Source organism: Schistocerca serialis, chromosome 8 (genome assembly GCF_023864345.2).
Source record: "Schistocerca serialis cubense isolate TAMUIC-IGC-003099 chromosome 8, iqSchSeri2.2, whole genome shotgun sequence".
Lineage (NCBI taxonomy): Eukaryota > Metazoa > Arthropoda > Insecta > Orthoptera > Acrididae > Schistocerca > Schistocerca serialis.
Window position 1 is genome coordinate 59061179 of NC_064645.1, and position 16557 is coordinate 59077735.

At 50.3% G+C, this 16557-nt stretch overlaps 1 protein-coding gene across 4 annotated transcripts in view; it reads right to left on the minus strand.

Moving 5' to 3' along the window:
* LOC126416233 (protein croquemort-like) overlaps positions 1 to 16557 on the minus strand; it is a 274990-nt gene that overhangs the window by 99546 nt on the left and 158887 nt on the right. For all 4 annotated transcript variants that reach the window (XM_050083842.1, XM_050083843.1, XM_050083844.1 and 1 more), the window contains 2 exons: positions 9791 to 10003; positions 3666 to 3880 (listed from right to left, as the gene is read on the minus strand). In XM_050083842.1, the coding sequence (XP_049939799.1) occupies positions 3666 to 3880; positions 9791 to 10003 (428 nt within the window). The remainder of the gene's footprint in view (positions 1 to 3665; positions 3881 to 9790; positions 10004 to 16557) is intronic.

A 16557-nucleotide genomic window follows, 5' to 3' on the forward strand; every position in this document is an offset into this window, starting at 1 on the left:
GGAAATTAACGAACAGACCCAGAACATCCAGTCCGCAAAGCATAGTCAACGGTTCAGCTGTAACAGCTACAGGCGAAGATAAGCATGACGACACGCTCACACGGACTGGTGCGTCACCAAGGTGCTCCTTTTATACATGACGATGGTTAGGAAAATGGAAACAATATTTGCCATTTGACTATTCAAAGATGATCTGTTCTGCTTTTCACATTCATTCGTGACTTATGTGCATTTTGCGAAACTTATCACTTGCACCTGACGCCGTTATACTTTTTAGTTTGTTTCACTGATTTACTTGTTCGATGTTCAATTAACGAAATTCGTAATATCCCGCAACATTGCCTTAGACCTTCTCGAATTCCACGTAACTCTTCCTAAAGTATGACTATTCTGATTCACGTTTTTTGTTCTTCCTTGTTGCACCTGTAGCCTCACTTCAGTGTCTTATACCGTAGAATTTCCAGCATTTTGTTTAAGCTTACTCCGCCAAAGAATGAGTCAGTCCTCTCCTCGAGGATTTAATTTTTCTTTGCAAAGCTGCACTCAGCACAACATTTGCTTCCCAGAAAAATCTTCAATTCTTAACTTTAGCCCCGTTTTCGAAATTGAGTTATTACTTTTATTTTTGTTTTTCATTTATATAACCATGTCTGTAGACAGTTATTATGCGAATCTTTTCCAGTGTATATTGATACAGCGTTGTCTTTATTCTCCTACTAATTGTATGTCAGATGAATGAATTTTAAGAAAAGAAAATGAGAAATTAATTTTTTTCTGTAGTATTCCTGTGTATGTTGATTCATAATTAATTGAACGTGCCAATTGTCAGTAGTCAGCCGTTACCCAAGGTCTGTCGCGAAAGTACGCGTGATGCACATTGTGTTCGGAATGTCTGCGTTTCTAACATTTGCACGATCCTTATCATCCAAGGAAATGCACCCAATCTTCCTGAAGAATAAACATTTGAATAAAACACAAGAATAAATGAGAACGGATACAAGAATGAAGTATTTGAATATGAGAATTCAAAAATATTGTACTCCCTCAACGTAGCAATAAATGTGATATACATACTATGAAATACAATTGCAATTACCATTAATATAAGCCATTTCATCCTCTAATTTGATAGGAGTCACAGGTGGGACGACAAAGGGAGTCGCAGGCGGGCGCGACAAGAGGAGTCGCAGGCGGGCGCGACAAGAGGAGTCGCAGGCGGGCGCGACAAGAGGAGTCGCAGGCGGGCGCGACAAGAGGAGTCGCAGGCGGGCGCGACAAGAGGAGTCGCAGGCGGGCGCGACAAGAGGAGTCGCAGGCGGGCGCGACAAGAGGAGTCGCAGGCGGGCGCGACAAGAGGAGTCGCAGGCGGGCGCGACAAGAGGAGTCGCAGGCGGGCGCGACAAGAGGAGTCGCAGGCGGGCGCGACAAGAGGAGTCGCAGGCGGGCGCGACAAGAGGAGTCGCAGGCGGGCGCGACAAGAGGAGTCGCAGGCGGGCGCGACAAGAGGAGTCGCAGGCGGGCGCGACAAGAGGAGTCGCAGGCGGGCGCGACAAGAGGAGTCGCAGGCGGGCGCGACAAGAGGAGTCGCAGGCGGGCGCGACAAGAGGAGTCGCAGGCGGGCGCGACAAGAGGAGTCGCAGGCGGGCGCGACAAGAGGAGTCGCAGGCGGGCGCGACAAGAGGAGTCGCAGGCGGGCGCGACAAGAGGAGTCGCAGGCGGGCGCGACAAGAGGAGTCGCAGGCGGGCGCGACAAGAGGAGTCGCAGGCGGGCGCGACAAGAGGAGTCGCAGGCGGGCGCGACAAGAGGAGTCGCAGGCGGGCGCGACAAGAGGAGTCGCAGGCGGGCGCGACAAGAGGAGTCGCAGGCGGGCGCGACAATAGGAGTCGCAGGCGGGCGCGACAAGAGGAGTCGCAGGCGGGCGCGACAAGAGGAGTCGCAGGCGGGCGCGACAAGAGGAGTCGCAGGCGGGCGCGACAAGAGGAGTCGCAGGCGGGCGCGACAAGAGGAGTCGCAGGCGGGCGCGACAATAGGAGTCGCAGGCGGGCGCGACAAGAGGAGTCGCAGGCGGGCGCGACAAGAGGAGTCGCAGGCGGGCGCGACAAGAGGAGTCGCAGGCGGGCGCGACAAGAGGAGTCGCAGGCGGGCGCGACAAGAGGAGTCGCAGGCGGGCGCGACAAGAGGAGTCGCAGGCGGGCGCGACAAGAGGAGTCGCAGGCGGGCGCGACAAGAGGAGTCGCAGGCGGGCGCGACAAGAGGAGTCGCAGGCGGGCGCGACAAGAGGAGTCGCAGGCGGGCGCGACAATAGGAGTCGCAGGCGGGCGCGACAAGAGGAGTCGCAGGCGGGCGCGACAAGAGGAGTCGCAGGCGGGCGCGACAAGAGGAGTCGCAGGCGGGCGCGACAAGAGGAGTCGCAGGCGGGCGCGACAAGAGGAGTCGCAGGCGGGCGCGACAAGAGGAGTCGCAGGCGGGCGCGACAAGAGGAGTCGCAGGCGGGCGCGACAAGAGGAGTCGCAGGCGGGCGCGACAAGAGGAGTCGCAGGCGGGCGCGACAAGAGGAGTCGCAGGCGGGCGCGACAAGAGGAGTCGCAGGCGGGCGCGACAAGAGGAGTCGCAGGCGGGCGCGACAAGAGGAGTCGCAGGCGGGCGCGACAAGAGGAGTCGCAGGCGGGCGCGACAAGAGGAGTCGCAGGCGGGCGCGACAAGAGGAGTCGCAGGCGGGCGCGACAAGAGGAGTCGCAGGCGGGCGCGACAAGAGGAGTCGCAGGCGGGCGCGACAAGAGGAGTCGCAGGCGGGCGCGACAAGAGGAGTCGCAGGCGGGCGCGACAAAAGGAGTCAAACAAGTGAACTTTTTTCCGAAAAAGAAGCAGACGCCGCCCCTCCTCCCCCCCCCCCCCCCCCAAACACACACACCTAATTACAATGGAGGTCGTTTCGGGGAAAGCTTACTTGTTTGACTGTCTCTTTGTTGTGGCTATCTACCACTGAGTATCTCCGCTATATGGTGAGTAGTTACTATCCTTTTTATAACATTGTCATTTTCCATCCTGGCTCTTCGATTGCCTAATCTGATAGGAAACATTCGTGTAGCAACCTTTTACAGGCATGAGTAGATAAAGGAAAATAATATAATAAATAGGAACAAACGGGATTCGAACACAGGGCGCAAAGTTAAGGATCTGTGATGCTGACCACTGTGGCACCATTTCGTCTGAGGTCATCGTGTAGTAGAGAGATACACGTAATACCTCAATAGCTTTTGCCATAGTTTTTTCAGAAACTGTCTAATATCTTCGCATGCGGCAGTGTGTTCCCAAGGATGTCACATGTATCAACAACTAGTTGCACCCTGTTCTCTTGCATTCATACTAATGCAGTAGATACCTACCAACAACCACCCCCCACGCTTGATTCTTCAAAGACTCAAACCCCCCTGTACAAAGCAGCTTCGGGTATCTGAACACTTTACAAATGAGTTAATGTGTTAAATATTTGATGGTATGCGTGTACAATGAAGAGCACCTTCTCCCACGCACTGCACTGCACGGTATGGTATGGTATGGTATGGACATAGGTTTCGATGCAGAACCCTAAAAGTCACAGTGGATCTGCAGGATCAACAAACGGCGCTCCAGCCCCTGACCTGCTGGAGTCGGCCGGGCCTACCTGCAGAGGTCCGGCGAGAAGAGTCCGATGCGGTCGTCCTTGGAGCGCTTGGGCGGCCACAGCTCGCCGGCGGAGCCCTCGACGTTGCCGCAGCGGCCCGGGAAGAAGCGCGTCCGCTCGTCGTAGTTCCAGCGCGCCAGCTCGCCCACACGGTACAGGTCGTCGGCGCCGGTGCGCATGTTGAACACGCCGTCAAAGTCCGCGGAGCCGTTCCGCTGAAACACACAGCCGCGCGCGCCGGTCCAACACTGACACCTCTCCAACCTTCCTTTGCTACAGAAATGACTAAGTCATGTACAAGTAAACTAATTTCTACTGAAATAGGCTCGTGTTTCAATTAGTAAATGTTTCGTTCGAAATTCATGTATTTGGCGTGCAGCTACAGATCGCAGAAAGATATTTTGCTCCGATGAACACTGTCGGGCTGTTGGTGACTGCTGCAGTGTGGTGCCACCGGCCCGCACAACGGTCGTTGCCCTTATCGCGCTCCTTGCAGCAGTAAGCTAGCACAGCATTACGTCACAGCAGAACGATGGTACGGCCACTCTTCTAGTAGCAGTCGTGTTACCGAAGTCCGGAACGCTTTCACAGCGTTACGGCAGGGGAGCTACGTGATGCGAAGGTCATCTTCTTGTCGAGATACCTCTCTTTGTTTGCCATCGTCCGCCATCGTACGGGACAGCTGACTTTGCGGTCTAGCATCACATCTGGTGGGCTGAGGGTCCCTCCTCAGCGTCTACGGTCGCCAGTGCTGCCACCCAGGCCCCAGGCTGCTTGGATGCCATCGTATCCGTGATCCGCCAGTACTGGAGCAGAGGACGACCTAGCTCTCGCGTCGTGGTCACGACAGCCTGCAGCGCCACCACGTAAGGCACCTCCGCCACTAGCCGGGAACGTCTGGGACTGCGGTCGTTCCGTTCCTGGGCCGCGCTGAGCCGTGGTGGCAACTCGTCGACGCCGAGCACCGGCGTCTCAACGCTCTCCCGCCCCTCCCCCCTCTCTCCACCCCATTCTGGACGTAGGTACAGGATGTCCGTTGTAGACTGAATGTAACAAACAAATTAACGGTTTCCAAGCTGAGTGCCACTGCGTTTGACCCACTTCAAACTCTGAGCCAGTACAGTAGATTTATTACGATGAGCAGATTATGCTGGACTAACTATGGTTTGACATAAGACAGTGAATCAGTATGTAAGTGGCAAACGCAAGAATATCGAATAGAGTTTTAAATTTCCAGCCTATACGTATCAGTACACGTCACGTGGAAGACAGCCGACACACAGTTTTATGCACCAGTGGGTAATGATCTCCAGTCAGACTACGATAGCACGTGTGTTACGGGTGTATACCCGCCTAGAGCAACGCTATTTCTGTGAGCCGAGGGACAGTCCACGGAGCACGTCCATGGGGAAATTCGTCCCTCTTGTGACTTTAACTCCATATCATGGACATCTTTCTTCAACTGGATACAGCAAAGGACGAGAAAAAGTCGCAAATGAGGAATGTCCTAGCCGCTCTGCTTGTCCAGTGATGACTAATTGTTTCCCCATCTCGGGGTATTTCGCTGTCCTCAGGACACATCTTTGTCTTGTGGTTTGCAGCAATTTAAAGAACCTAACAAATTTATTATATACCGCGAGTCAACTCTTTTGATATGAACGCTGCCACACGAACTCTATACTGCGGTCTTTTAAAGCCTTACCAACGATGACGTAAGTGTTTCAAGTTTACAAGGGAAGTTTGATGGAAAGAAAAGTAAATTTCAGGCTGGTTCACACGGCTCTGATGCCATCATCCCAGTTTGCGACTTATTTACCGACTCAGCCTCGTATTTTCATTTCTCAGAAAACATTTCTGTTTTAGCAGTTTCAGCATATATGGCGAGATTCCACTAGCTTTTCATGTTATTGCATTTAGCCTACTGAATTTCATTTGCTACGTTCGTTTCAATGAATTCAACTCAACTGAAACTTTTATTTATAGCGTACGGCACGGTTGAACGGCTTTTTTCTGCAGTGTTGGTACTACCACAAAACACATGGGCCAAACTTTCCGCGCGTGATGGGAATAGACATTGTTGAGACTCAAAGTCTGTGTCGGATCTGGAGGCGTGCTCAGTGAGCCTGAATTTTTAAACGGATTAGTTGTGGCTGGCTGCAGATCTGAGTTCTAATGAAGGTCTGGATCAAGTTTTCATTTACCTGGAAGTATTCGCTCGTGATAAGAATAGTTTGAAACCACGCAAATTAAATGTTTTACATGTACACGGGTAATTTCAATAGCTTTTGGGATAGCCGTCCAATGGTGCAGACAGGGATTGTGCTTGTACAGGAGGGTCACACTTTAAGAAATCGTGCATGACAATCGTGTTCCACACGCAGCAGAGGTTGCTGGGAGGATCCCACGAGAAGGTATATCTAGCGCGCCAGGAAGAGCTAAAGAAGTTGAGATGATGGTACCAAACAAAAACTCACAAAAACTCCTAATCCTTTCGGAATTTTTACGTGTGTTGAGGTTTCCATCGGCGAGTGAGACAGCGGCTGTCTTTTCCACAATTGCTAAGGTGATCGCCTCACAATGCCAATACCGGTGCTTTCAGAGATTAGTTAGAACTGCATTAGCTTGAGCCACGTACTTCCAGCTAGCGAGTATATGGGCTTACGACCCTCAACTGGGCTTGCCCAATCGCTGTCTCGTTCACTCTGTTGCTACATACCTATACTGTGTATAAAATCAATAATCCTCTGTGTAATGTAAAAACACAAAAAATGTTCAAATTACTTTGAGCACTATGGGACGTAACATCTGAGGTAATCAGTCCCCTAGAACTTAGAACTACTTAAACCTATCTAACCTAAGGACATCACACACAACCTGCGTCCGTAGTCGTCGCGCGGTTTCAGACTGAAGCGCCTAGAACCGCTCGGTCACTCCGGCCGGCAAAAAAAACACAATACATGAAAAACATTAAGGATGGTCCAAATTTCATGACCACACTTTTCGGAAAAAATTAAGTCTTCACGTTTAATTTCTTGGCCATGTAACACAGCAGAAAGATCATCACGAGGAGGCTAATATTCTTGGAACTACTAACTGATGCAACTGTTTACATTTATTGTTCTGCAAATGTTGTAACAAACAACAAGTGGTCTTCCGATCTATTTATGTGCAGTATGTTACTTTTTACGTTGGGATTCAACTGCCTATTGTCACCCCGAGATTCGAGCCTAAGCTAACTTTTCTGAATTGAGTTTTGGTACTGTTTACTGAAGTTGCGACGCTTGTATACTGGACAGCAGCTTCCGCAATCTGTGTCCTCGACCCGCCAGCATTATCTGCTAGCTTGTTTATACGTATACAGCGTGTAACAGAACATTACTCCACAATCTTCAAAGGATTCTTGAGACTACCTTGAGTTCGAGGTTTGGGACTGCAAGCCACGTCGGCAAACATTATATAACGACGGTACAGAGCGAAATAATGTGGCGACCAACAGTCTCCCCTGCGCCACCGCTTAGCCAGTGACCTTGAATTTGTACAGCGAAGGACGCAGTGGGGCTGAGCACTTAGGACGTCACGTGGGGTCGGACGAGGCTTCCTCACAACGCAGCAGAGAGCACTGAACACAGCGTAACGGCGGAGATGCCAGCGCACGGGACAACGTTAGGCGGCGGACACGCTGCCTAGCGGCACTCGCCTATCACTACAACTGGAGTGCTCTGTTGAATCACTGGACGACGCCTGAGGACGTGGGTTTCTACCCTGAATTTGTTGCTCCGGGAATTCTCAACAGATAGTGCAAATCTGTCGGCTTCTTTTTACTTCACTCCCTATATAGTGAGCATTGCGTAAACACCGTTGGGATGCACCCGAAGCTACTTCAGTGTCTATAAAGATTTGGTTGGTTGGTTTTAAAAGAGAGAAGGGACAAAACTACGAGATCATCGGTCCCTTGTTCCTATTAAAACATTGCCACGAGGGTGAGAGCAAAATTGACGAAACATGTAACACAAAGCTGATAGAAAGGAAAAGCCACAAGAACGAATGGAAGGCAACGAATACTAAAACGAAAAAAAGAGGAGAAGAAAACAAGAGACGCTAGAAACAGACGGGTGTAAAACATGAAAGCAGATTACAGTGGCTGGCCAACCACGATATTAAAAAGGGAAAGCCAGCCACGCTGCAACACATTATAACCTCCACCCTAAAAGCATTGGGGTGGAGGACACAGAGGGACATGCGCTGAAACCTACATACAAGTATAAAAAACACTCTCACGGATAAAACGTAAATTTAAAGCTGCTGTTGAGGCATTGTCGCCCAACACCGAAGGCAGGGTGCTGGGAAAGTTAGAAGTCCGCCGTAGAGCGGCTAAAAGTGGGCAGTCCAGCAAGAAGTGGACGACTGTCATTTGTGAGCCACAGCGACATCGAGGTGGGTCCTCGCGACGGAGGAGGTAACCATGCGTTAGCCACGTGTGGCCAATGCGGAGCCGGCAGATGACAACTGATTCCCTGCGAGACGCCTGCATGGAAGACTTCCACTCATTAATAGTCTTCTTAATGACACGCAGTTTGCGGTGCGTGCAGTTATGCCAATCCGTCTCCCAAAGCCGGAGAACCCCGCGGTGTAAGAAAGAACGCAGGTCAGCTTCGGAGATACCTATCTCCAGAACCGCTTTCCGTGTCGTATAAAGATTTCTCTCTATTAATGTTGCGGGCTATTACGACGCGACGTAATAAATTTGTTCGGTAAGTACGTGCGCAGGAAATGTTCAGTGGGAATGGGGGTAGCCTTTATAACTGACAACGAGTCACTGCGTGAACCGCACCTTCACAAGAGCTAGCCACCTCCCTTGAGGATATTCCTTGCAGATGTGGCTGAAATGCTGCATCTGCAAATGAAATTTCATTCGATGACACCATATTCCTTTAACATGTGTGAGCTAAATCCCTGTAGTTGATTTGTGTGTTATATATTGACATAATGACTTGTAAGTAGTTACGCCCAAGGCTATTTGGAGCTATGAAGGGCACTCCAATGTACGAAATCAGAGAGAGAATGCAGAGAGCACGGAAAAGTGGTAGCGTTTGGGTTACCGGATCTAAATATTAACACTACAGCTCTGCAGATTACAGAGGCCCTGTGCAGCTGTCCCGGAGGGAGAATTAACTGGCAACTCCATCCACCGCCTAGACGCTACCAGTGGGTTTACACAGGTTAGAGTGCTACTGCAGCAGTCTCCACCAACAGAAGGGCGGAGTGCGGGACCAAGTGACGTAAAGCACTGCTGTTGTTGGCCCTAATCGGAGTGGCACTGATGTTTAGCTTTCAGATGAACGCTGCTGCTACCAGACTTGGAATCTGTTAATGTAAAATCCGGAAGCACCCCTACCTACCAAGTAGGACGAGGGCAGGAATCTCGGTACCGTTCGCCAGAGGTGGCCTGGAGGTGCAGAACGACTCACCAGATTGGCCGAAGGCTGTAATGAAGTGTCGGTGGATGGTTGTGTCGACTACAAGAAGGGAGAAATGGTGCGCCCCCATGATTGCTTAAAAACCCACTTTTTGTGTTCAGAGGGAAATCTCACTCTGGTCGCTGGGGCGCCGGCTCCGTGCCGCTCGGGGACAGCCTCGCTAAGCTCCGACATGTCTGTTTCCCTCACTCTGAGTGCAGCCCTGAAGTTTCTACTTGACGTGCTGTTAGTGTTCTAGTGTTCGCTACTTCTATTAGCATCCGCTCTCATGGCTTCAGACACTGATTTCCGTTGCGTAAGCGATTGCCTCCTCCGCTTTTTCTAATGTTCAGAATCAGCCTTCAGTGTAGTAGCTAGTCTGATCACAAAGTGTTAACCAGACACCTGAATTCCGTGAGTCTCGTGCTGCAAGCATCCTGTCGGGTCCCACAATGTTCATCTCTCCTGGATGCCTTGTGACAGGGTTTGGCGTTGATCCAAGCCATCATCCTGCCTTCACTGGGAATTTGTCTTTCTGCATTTGCTCCTCACCTCTTGGAAACTGCAGCCAGACCTTAAAACCCCTGCCTTCCTTCTATCCTGTGTCGAGAGAGAGAGAGAGAGAGAGAGAGAGAGAGAGAGAGAGAGAGAACGGATGCAGGTACTCACGCTGTAGAACCAGCCGAAGCGGTCGTAGGGGATGTCTATGCCGGCGAGCGCGGGCAGGCGGTCGGCCATGGTGATGAGCGGGCTCTCGTAGCCCTCGAAGAGCAACTGGCGCACCTGGTGCGTGACGTGCAGCTTCTGGCCCATCTGCCACAGCGCGATGTCCAGACCCTTCCGCATCACGAAGCTCCACTCGCGCGTCACGAACGACGCCGTCTGCCAACACACAAGCAATACAGTTCCTGCACTACTACTACTACTACTACTACTACCACCACCACCACCACCACCACCACCACCACCACCACCACCGATGGTGCCCTTCCATCCACAGTGCCACTAACTGAGGTACTGAGAACCGTAAGGGCCCAAAACAAAGACACGAAGTTTAGAGAAAAATAAATGTTTGTGAAAATTAAATGGTTCAAATGGCTCTGAGCACTATGGGACTCAACTGCTGTGGTCATAAGTCCCCTAGAACTTAGAACTACTTAAACCTAACTAACCTAAGGACAGCACACAACACCCAGCCATCACGAGGCAGAGAAAATCCCTGACCCCGCCGGGAATCGAACCCGGGAACCCGGGCGTGGGAAGCGAGAACGTTACCGCACGACCACGAGATGCGGCCTGTGAAAATTATTTTTGTAGACAAACTACCAGTCTAATACGTCCGAATTGTTTTTAAACCACGTTCAAAAAATGGCTCTGAGCACTATGGGACTTAACATCTGAGATCATCAGTCCCCTACAACTTGGAACTACTTAACCGTTTACACTCCAACGTAGAGTGGTTCTCGACAGCGCAAATTTTGTTTTGCGCTCCGATGTCGAGCCTCATTCGACAAGATTGTTCGTAGTTCTAAAACGCTCCATTCTTGATTCTGACTGTACTAGGCATCATTGCTACATAGTGCTGCCACGTAGGGCAACTGTTCGGATCTATCTATATTACACTCCCCCACACACTAATATATATATATATATATATATATATATATATATATGAAAGTAGGTACTTCTTTTTTGCGTAGTTCAGTTCGATGTATTTAAGAATTATTTCAATCATATACAATCTGTTGTCCAGAATTGGATGAACAGGGCGTTGCCATTGTGCCACACTCACAAACCAATAACTCTCGATTGAAAATAGATATCACTTTACGGTAAACGCTATACAAAACTTTGATATGTTGGTTACAATTCAAACTCAATAATGTAGGCCGTTAAGTAAACTAGTACCAACATGAGGACTTCACTGTAAGCACATGCAATGGTTTACTTTGTTTCAAAGCTGAACAATAAACGTAAGGTATTCTGAAAATATTGTCAGTTTATTATCAAGATAAGAGTTTCAGTTGTTCATATCGAGTAGTTTCCTTAAAGTCGGATGAGAATGTTTGTCATAGGCTGTCACTTTTCCGCTACTGTAAAATATCACACCATGAAACGTTTGGGCTGTAACGCTTCTATAAATATAGTTAAATGGAAGAGCACTTTCTGTTTTAATATACACCATAATTGTTGGTCAGCGGCCTCATTGTTTCCACAAAGAGATCAGCGCAACTCCATGTGGCACCTTGCTTCCCAAGCAGTGGTGATTCAGACAAGAGCTCGTGATGCGTTCTTGTGTCTGCTTTACGAAGTGCAAAGGGTTAAACCTGACTAACCTAAGGACATCATACGCATCCATGCCCGAGGCAGGACCCCAACCTGCGACTGTAGCGGTCGCGCGGTTCCAGACTGAAGCGCCTAGAACCGCTCGGCCACACTGGCCGGCTTTTAAACCAAGTCTCATCATCCTTTATTACCTATGAAAAAAATAATGTATCCTCTACAAGTTTTGAAATATTAACTAGTATCTAAGATAACATGTATTATTAGTGCAAATTCACAAATATAGGCTAGGGACAGCAGTGTATTGACACTTCTAAAGTTCATAATTGCACTCACCCAGGCGAAGAAACATTTGCTACACGCTCAGTTTCAACGATGTGGAAGCCTTGTACTCCGTTGCAAAGGTTACCAGCATAGCATTCTATTACGGGGAATAATTATGATGTTTGGTTTTTTTTTGTGGTTTTAGGGCGCAAAACTTCTATGGTCATTAGCGCCCAGCCCGTGACGTAGGAAACAGGAAAAAAACGAAATTTAAAATCAGCAGCAATGGGAACAAAGTCATAAAATTTGAGAAACTAAAGGCAGGAGGAATGCTTAAAAATCCACTATAGAAAGGGGTTGGTTGTCCCCAAAAAAAAAGCTTCAAATGACTGACGTCATTTCACTGTCACTAATAAACTGTAGAACGCGGTCAGCTGAGCGCGTGTCATCTGCTAAAATCGACGATAGATCAGGCGATAGCTGTAGACGGATTAAAATAGGGGCATTCAATTAAAAGGTGTCTGACCGTCCACAGCTGAGAGCAGTGGGGACAGAGTGGGGGAGGATCACCGCTTAAAAGATGTCGATGGCTAAAAGACAGTGCCCTATCCGGAGTCTAGCTAAAATTACCTCCTCCCGACGACGCGTTCGGGAGGAAGAGATCCAAGCGCAAGGAAGGGCTTTCACTTCCCGCAATTTATTATGGGGAAGTGTTGACCAATGCGCATGCCATAAATGAAAAACTTGGCGACATAAACCGCTCCGTAGATCGGTAAACGGACGAGACTGAATAGCTGTCCGAGGAAGAGAGACTGCAGCCTTGGCCGCTATATCGGCCGCCTCATTCCCACAGATACCAGCGTGTCCCGGGAGCCAGAGGAACGCCACTGAGACGCCCCCCAGGTGGAGCAAGCGCAGACAGTCCTGAATCCGGTGGACCAGAGGGTGCACAGGGTAAAGAGCTTGGAGACTTAGGAGAGAGCTGAGAGAATCTGAGCAGATTACGTACTGTATCCGCTGATGGCGGCGGATGTAGTGGACAGCCTGGAGAACAGCGTAAAGCTCCGCAGTATAAACCGAACACTGGTCGGGAAGCCGAAAGTGATTTGGGGTGTCGCCAACAATATAGGCACTCCCTACACCTAACGATGTTTTCGAGCCGTCAGTGTAAATAAATGTGGCTTCCGTCATTTGTGCACATAGAGCAGCAAATGCCCGACGGTAAACAAGTGTAGGGGTACCATCCTTGGGAAATTGACATAGGTCTCTGAGCAAGTCGATCCGGGGACGGAGCCAAGGCGGTGCTGTACCCCAAGTTGTCAAGAAGGTTTTAGGAAAGCGGAAGGAAAGAGAATGGAACAGTTGATGGAAGCGGACTCCCGGGGGTAGTAGGGAGGAGGAGCGGCCTGCATACACGACATCAAAGGAGGCGTCGAAAAAAAGGTCATGGACTGGATTAGCAGGCATGGAAGACAGATGGCTAGCATAACGACTCAGAAGGACTGCCCGCCGATTGGACAGCGGAGGTTCAGCAGTCTCAGCATAAAGGCTTTCCACAGGGCTGGTGTAAAAAGCTCCAGACACTAAACGTAATCCACGGTGGTGGATAGAGTCGAGACGCCGAAGAATAGACGGCCGAGCAGAGGAGTAGACTATGCTTCCATAATCCAATTTCGAGCGCACTAAGGCGCGATAGAGGCGGAGAAGGACCACTCGGTCCGCTCCCCAGGAGGTACCATTCAGGACACGGAGGGTGTTAAGGGAACGCAGACAGCGAGCCGAAAGATAGGAAACGTGGGAGGACCAGCACAGTTTTCTGTCAAACATAAGACCCAAGAATTTAGCGACGTCGGAAAACGGAAGGTTGACAGGACCTAGATGTAAGGAGGGCGGAAGAAACTCCTTACGTCGCCAAAAATTAACACAAACGGTCTTACTGGGTGAGAAACGGAAGCCGGTTTCGATGCTCTACGAGTGGAGGCGATCGAGACATCCTTGAAGACTTCTTTCAAGAAGGCTGGTCCGTTGAGAGCTGTAGTAGATCGCAAAATCGTCCACAAAGAGGGAGCCCGAGACATCAGGAAGGAGACAATCCATAATTGGATTAATGGCGATGGCAAACAGTACAACACTCAGCACGGAGCCCTGGGGTACCCCGTTTTCTTGGGAGAAGGTACGGGAGAGAGTAGTGTTCACCCGCACCCTAAATGTGCGCTCTGCCATGAATTCGCGAAGAAAAAGGGGCAGCCGGCCTCGAAAGCCCCAAGAGAACAGTGTGCGGAGGATGCCTGTCCTCCAACAGGTATCGTATGCTCTCTCCAGATCAAAAAATATTGCTACCGTTTGGCGTTTCCGGAGAAAATTGTTCATGATATAAGTGGAGAGAGCAACAAGATGGTCAACGGCAGAACGATGCTTTCGGAATCCGCATTGGGCTGGTGTTAAAAGACTGCGGGATTCCAGCCACCAAGCTAAACGGTAATTCACCATACGCTCCAAAACCTTACAGACACTACTCGTGAGAGAAATGGGGCGATAGCTAGAGGGGAGATGTTTGTCCTTCCCAAGTTTCGGAACAGGAACGACAATAGCTTCCCGCCATCGCCTGGGAAAGGTACTGTCGGTCCAAATTCGATTATAAAGGCGAAGGAGGTAACGCAGGCTATGGGTTGATAAATGCAGCAACATTTGGACATGGATACCATCCGGTCCTGGGGCGGAGGAGCGACAAGAGGAGAGGGCATGTTGGAGTTCCCGCATGGAGAAAACAGTATTTTGAGAGGAGAACGCAAGATGTCGCACTTCCGCTGCACGTTTCTTCGGGAGAAACGATGGCGGGTAATTTGAAGAGCTCGAAATCTCAGCAAAGTGCTGACCCAATGAGTTAGAAATTGCGACGGGGTCCACTAAGGTATCATGCGCGACAGTGAGCCCAGAGACCGGGGAGAAACTAGGCGCGCCTGAGAACCGTCGAAGCCGACTCCAAACTTCCGAGGAGGGAGTGAAGGTGTTAAATGAGTTAATAAAGAATTTCCAGCTTGCCTTCTTGCTATCGCGGATGACGCGACGGCATCGCGCATGGAGCTGTTTATATCGGATACAGTTGGCCAAAGTTGGATGGTGACGGAAAATGCGAAGAGCACGTCGCCGCTCACGTATTGCGTCACGGCATGCCTCGTTCCACCAAGGAACTGGGGGGCGCCGGGGCAATTCGGAGGTGCGTGGTATTCAACGTTCCGCAGCTGTGAGAGTAACGTCGGTAACATGTGTGACCTCATCGTCGACGCTGGGAAAGCGACGGTCATCGAATGTCGCTAGAGACGAAAAAAGTGTCCAATCGGCTTAGGCAAACTTCAAGCGTCGCGAGCGCATATATGGCAGTTGAGGCTGCAGTCTAACAACACATGGAAAGTGGTCACTCGAGTGTGTATCATCAAGGGCGAACCATTCGAAGCGCCGAGCTAGCGGAACAGTACCGACCGCAAGGTCCAAATGAGATAAATTTGTCGTGGAGGCAGACAAAAATGTGGGGACCCCAGTGTTGAGGCAGACTAGATCCGCTTGGTGGAAGACGTCTAGCAATAGTGAGCCACGTGGACAAGAATGTGGAGATCCCCGAAGCGGGTGGTGGGCATTGAAGTCCCCAACCAGCAAATAGGGGGGTGGAAGCTGATCAAGAAGATGAAGGAGATCAGCTCGTGCCATTGGTGTGGATGATGGAATGTATACTGTACAAAGAGAGAACGTCTATCCAGAAAGGGAAAGACGGACGGCGACAGCTTGGAAGGAACTGTTTAAGGGGATTGGGTGATAATGGAGAGTATCATGGAGCAGAATCATGAGTCCTCCATGGGCTGGAGTGCCTTCAATAGAGGGGAGGTCATATCGGACGGACTGAAAATGAGGGAGAACAAAGCGGTCATGGGGACGCAGCTTTGTTTCCTGAAGACAGAAGATGACCGGCGAGTAGGATCGTAAGAGGATCGACAATTCATCCCGATTGGCTCGAATGCCGCGGATCTTCCAGTGGATAATGGACATAGGGTGAACAGAAAATGGAGGAACGTGACCAAGGGTGCTGTCAACTCAACGACTGCTCAGAGCTTGCGACCGACAGCATGGAATGGCATTCAGTCGAAGGCAGAAGATCCTGATCCATAGGTTGGTCAGGAGCAGCTCCTGCCACCAACGATCGGCCTGTTGACCGGCCACCAGCAGTGCGCCTCGGCGACACAGAAGACGGCCGAGGGCGATTTCCGCCAGGTGGTGCTGTAGATGGGACACGCCTTGGCGGAGAAGGAGAGGAACTGTCTTTCTTCGTAGCCTTCTTGGAAGTATGATGTTTAGATGAAGAAGGAACCGATGGTTGTGAAGTTGCGGTACGTGAAAACTCTTCACGAGAATGCTCTTTTTTCGAAGACTTGGCGTCTGACTTTTGGGCTCGAGATTTAGCAGAACCCGACGAAGGGTGAGCCATAGAGTGGGCAGGCGAAAGTGATGAGGTTGAATGGGCGATCTTTGCGCTGGACGATCTGACGACCGTGGTACTAAAGGTGAGGTGGCAAGTCTGCGTGGCCGCCTCCTTTGTTGGCCGAGGAGAAGCAAGGACAGTGCTGTATTTTCCTTTCTGAGGCACGGTGGGCTGTCGACTGGCGAGTAACTTTCGAGCAGCAAAGGTCGACACCTTTTCCTTTACTCTAATTTCCTGGATGAGCTTTTCGTCCTTAAAAACGGGACAATCTCGAGAGGAAGCAGCGTGGTCACCCATACAGTTGATGCAGCGAGGGGATGGAGGTGGACAAGCACCCTCATGGGCATCCTTGCCACACATAACACATCTGGCCAGATTGGAACAGGACTGGCTGGTGTGATTGAACCGCTGACATCGA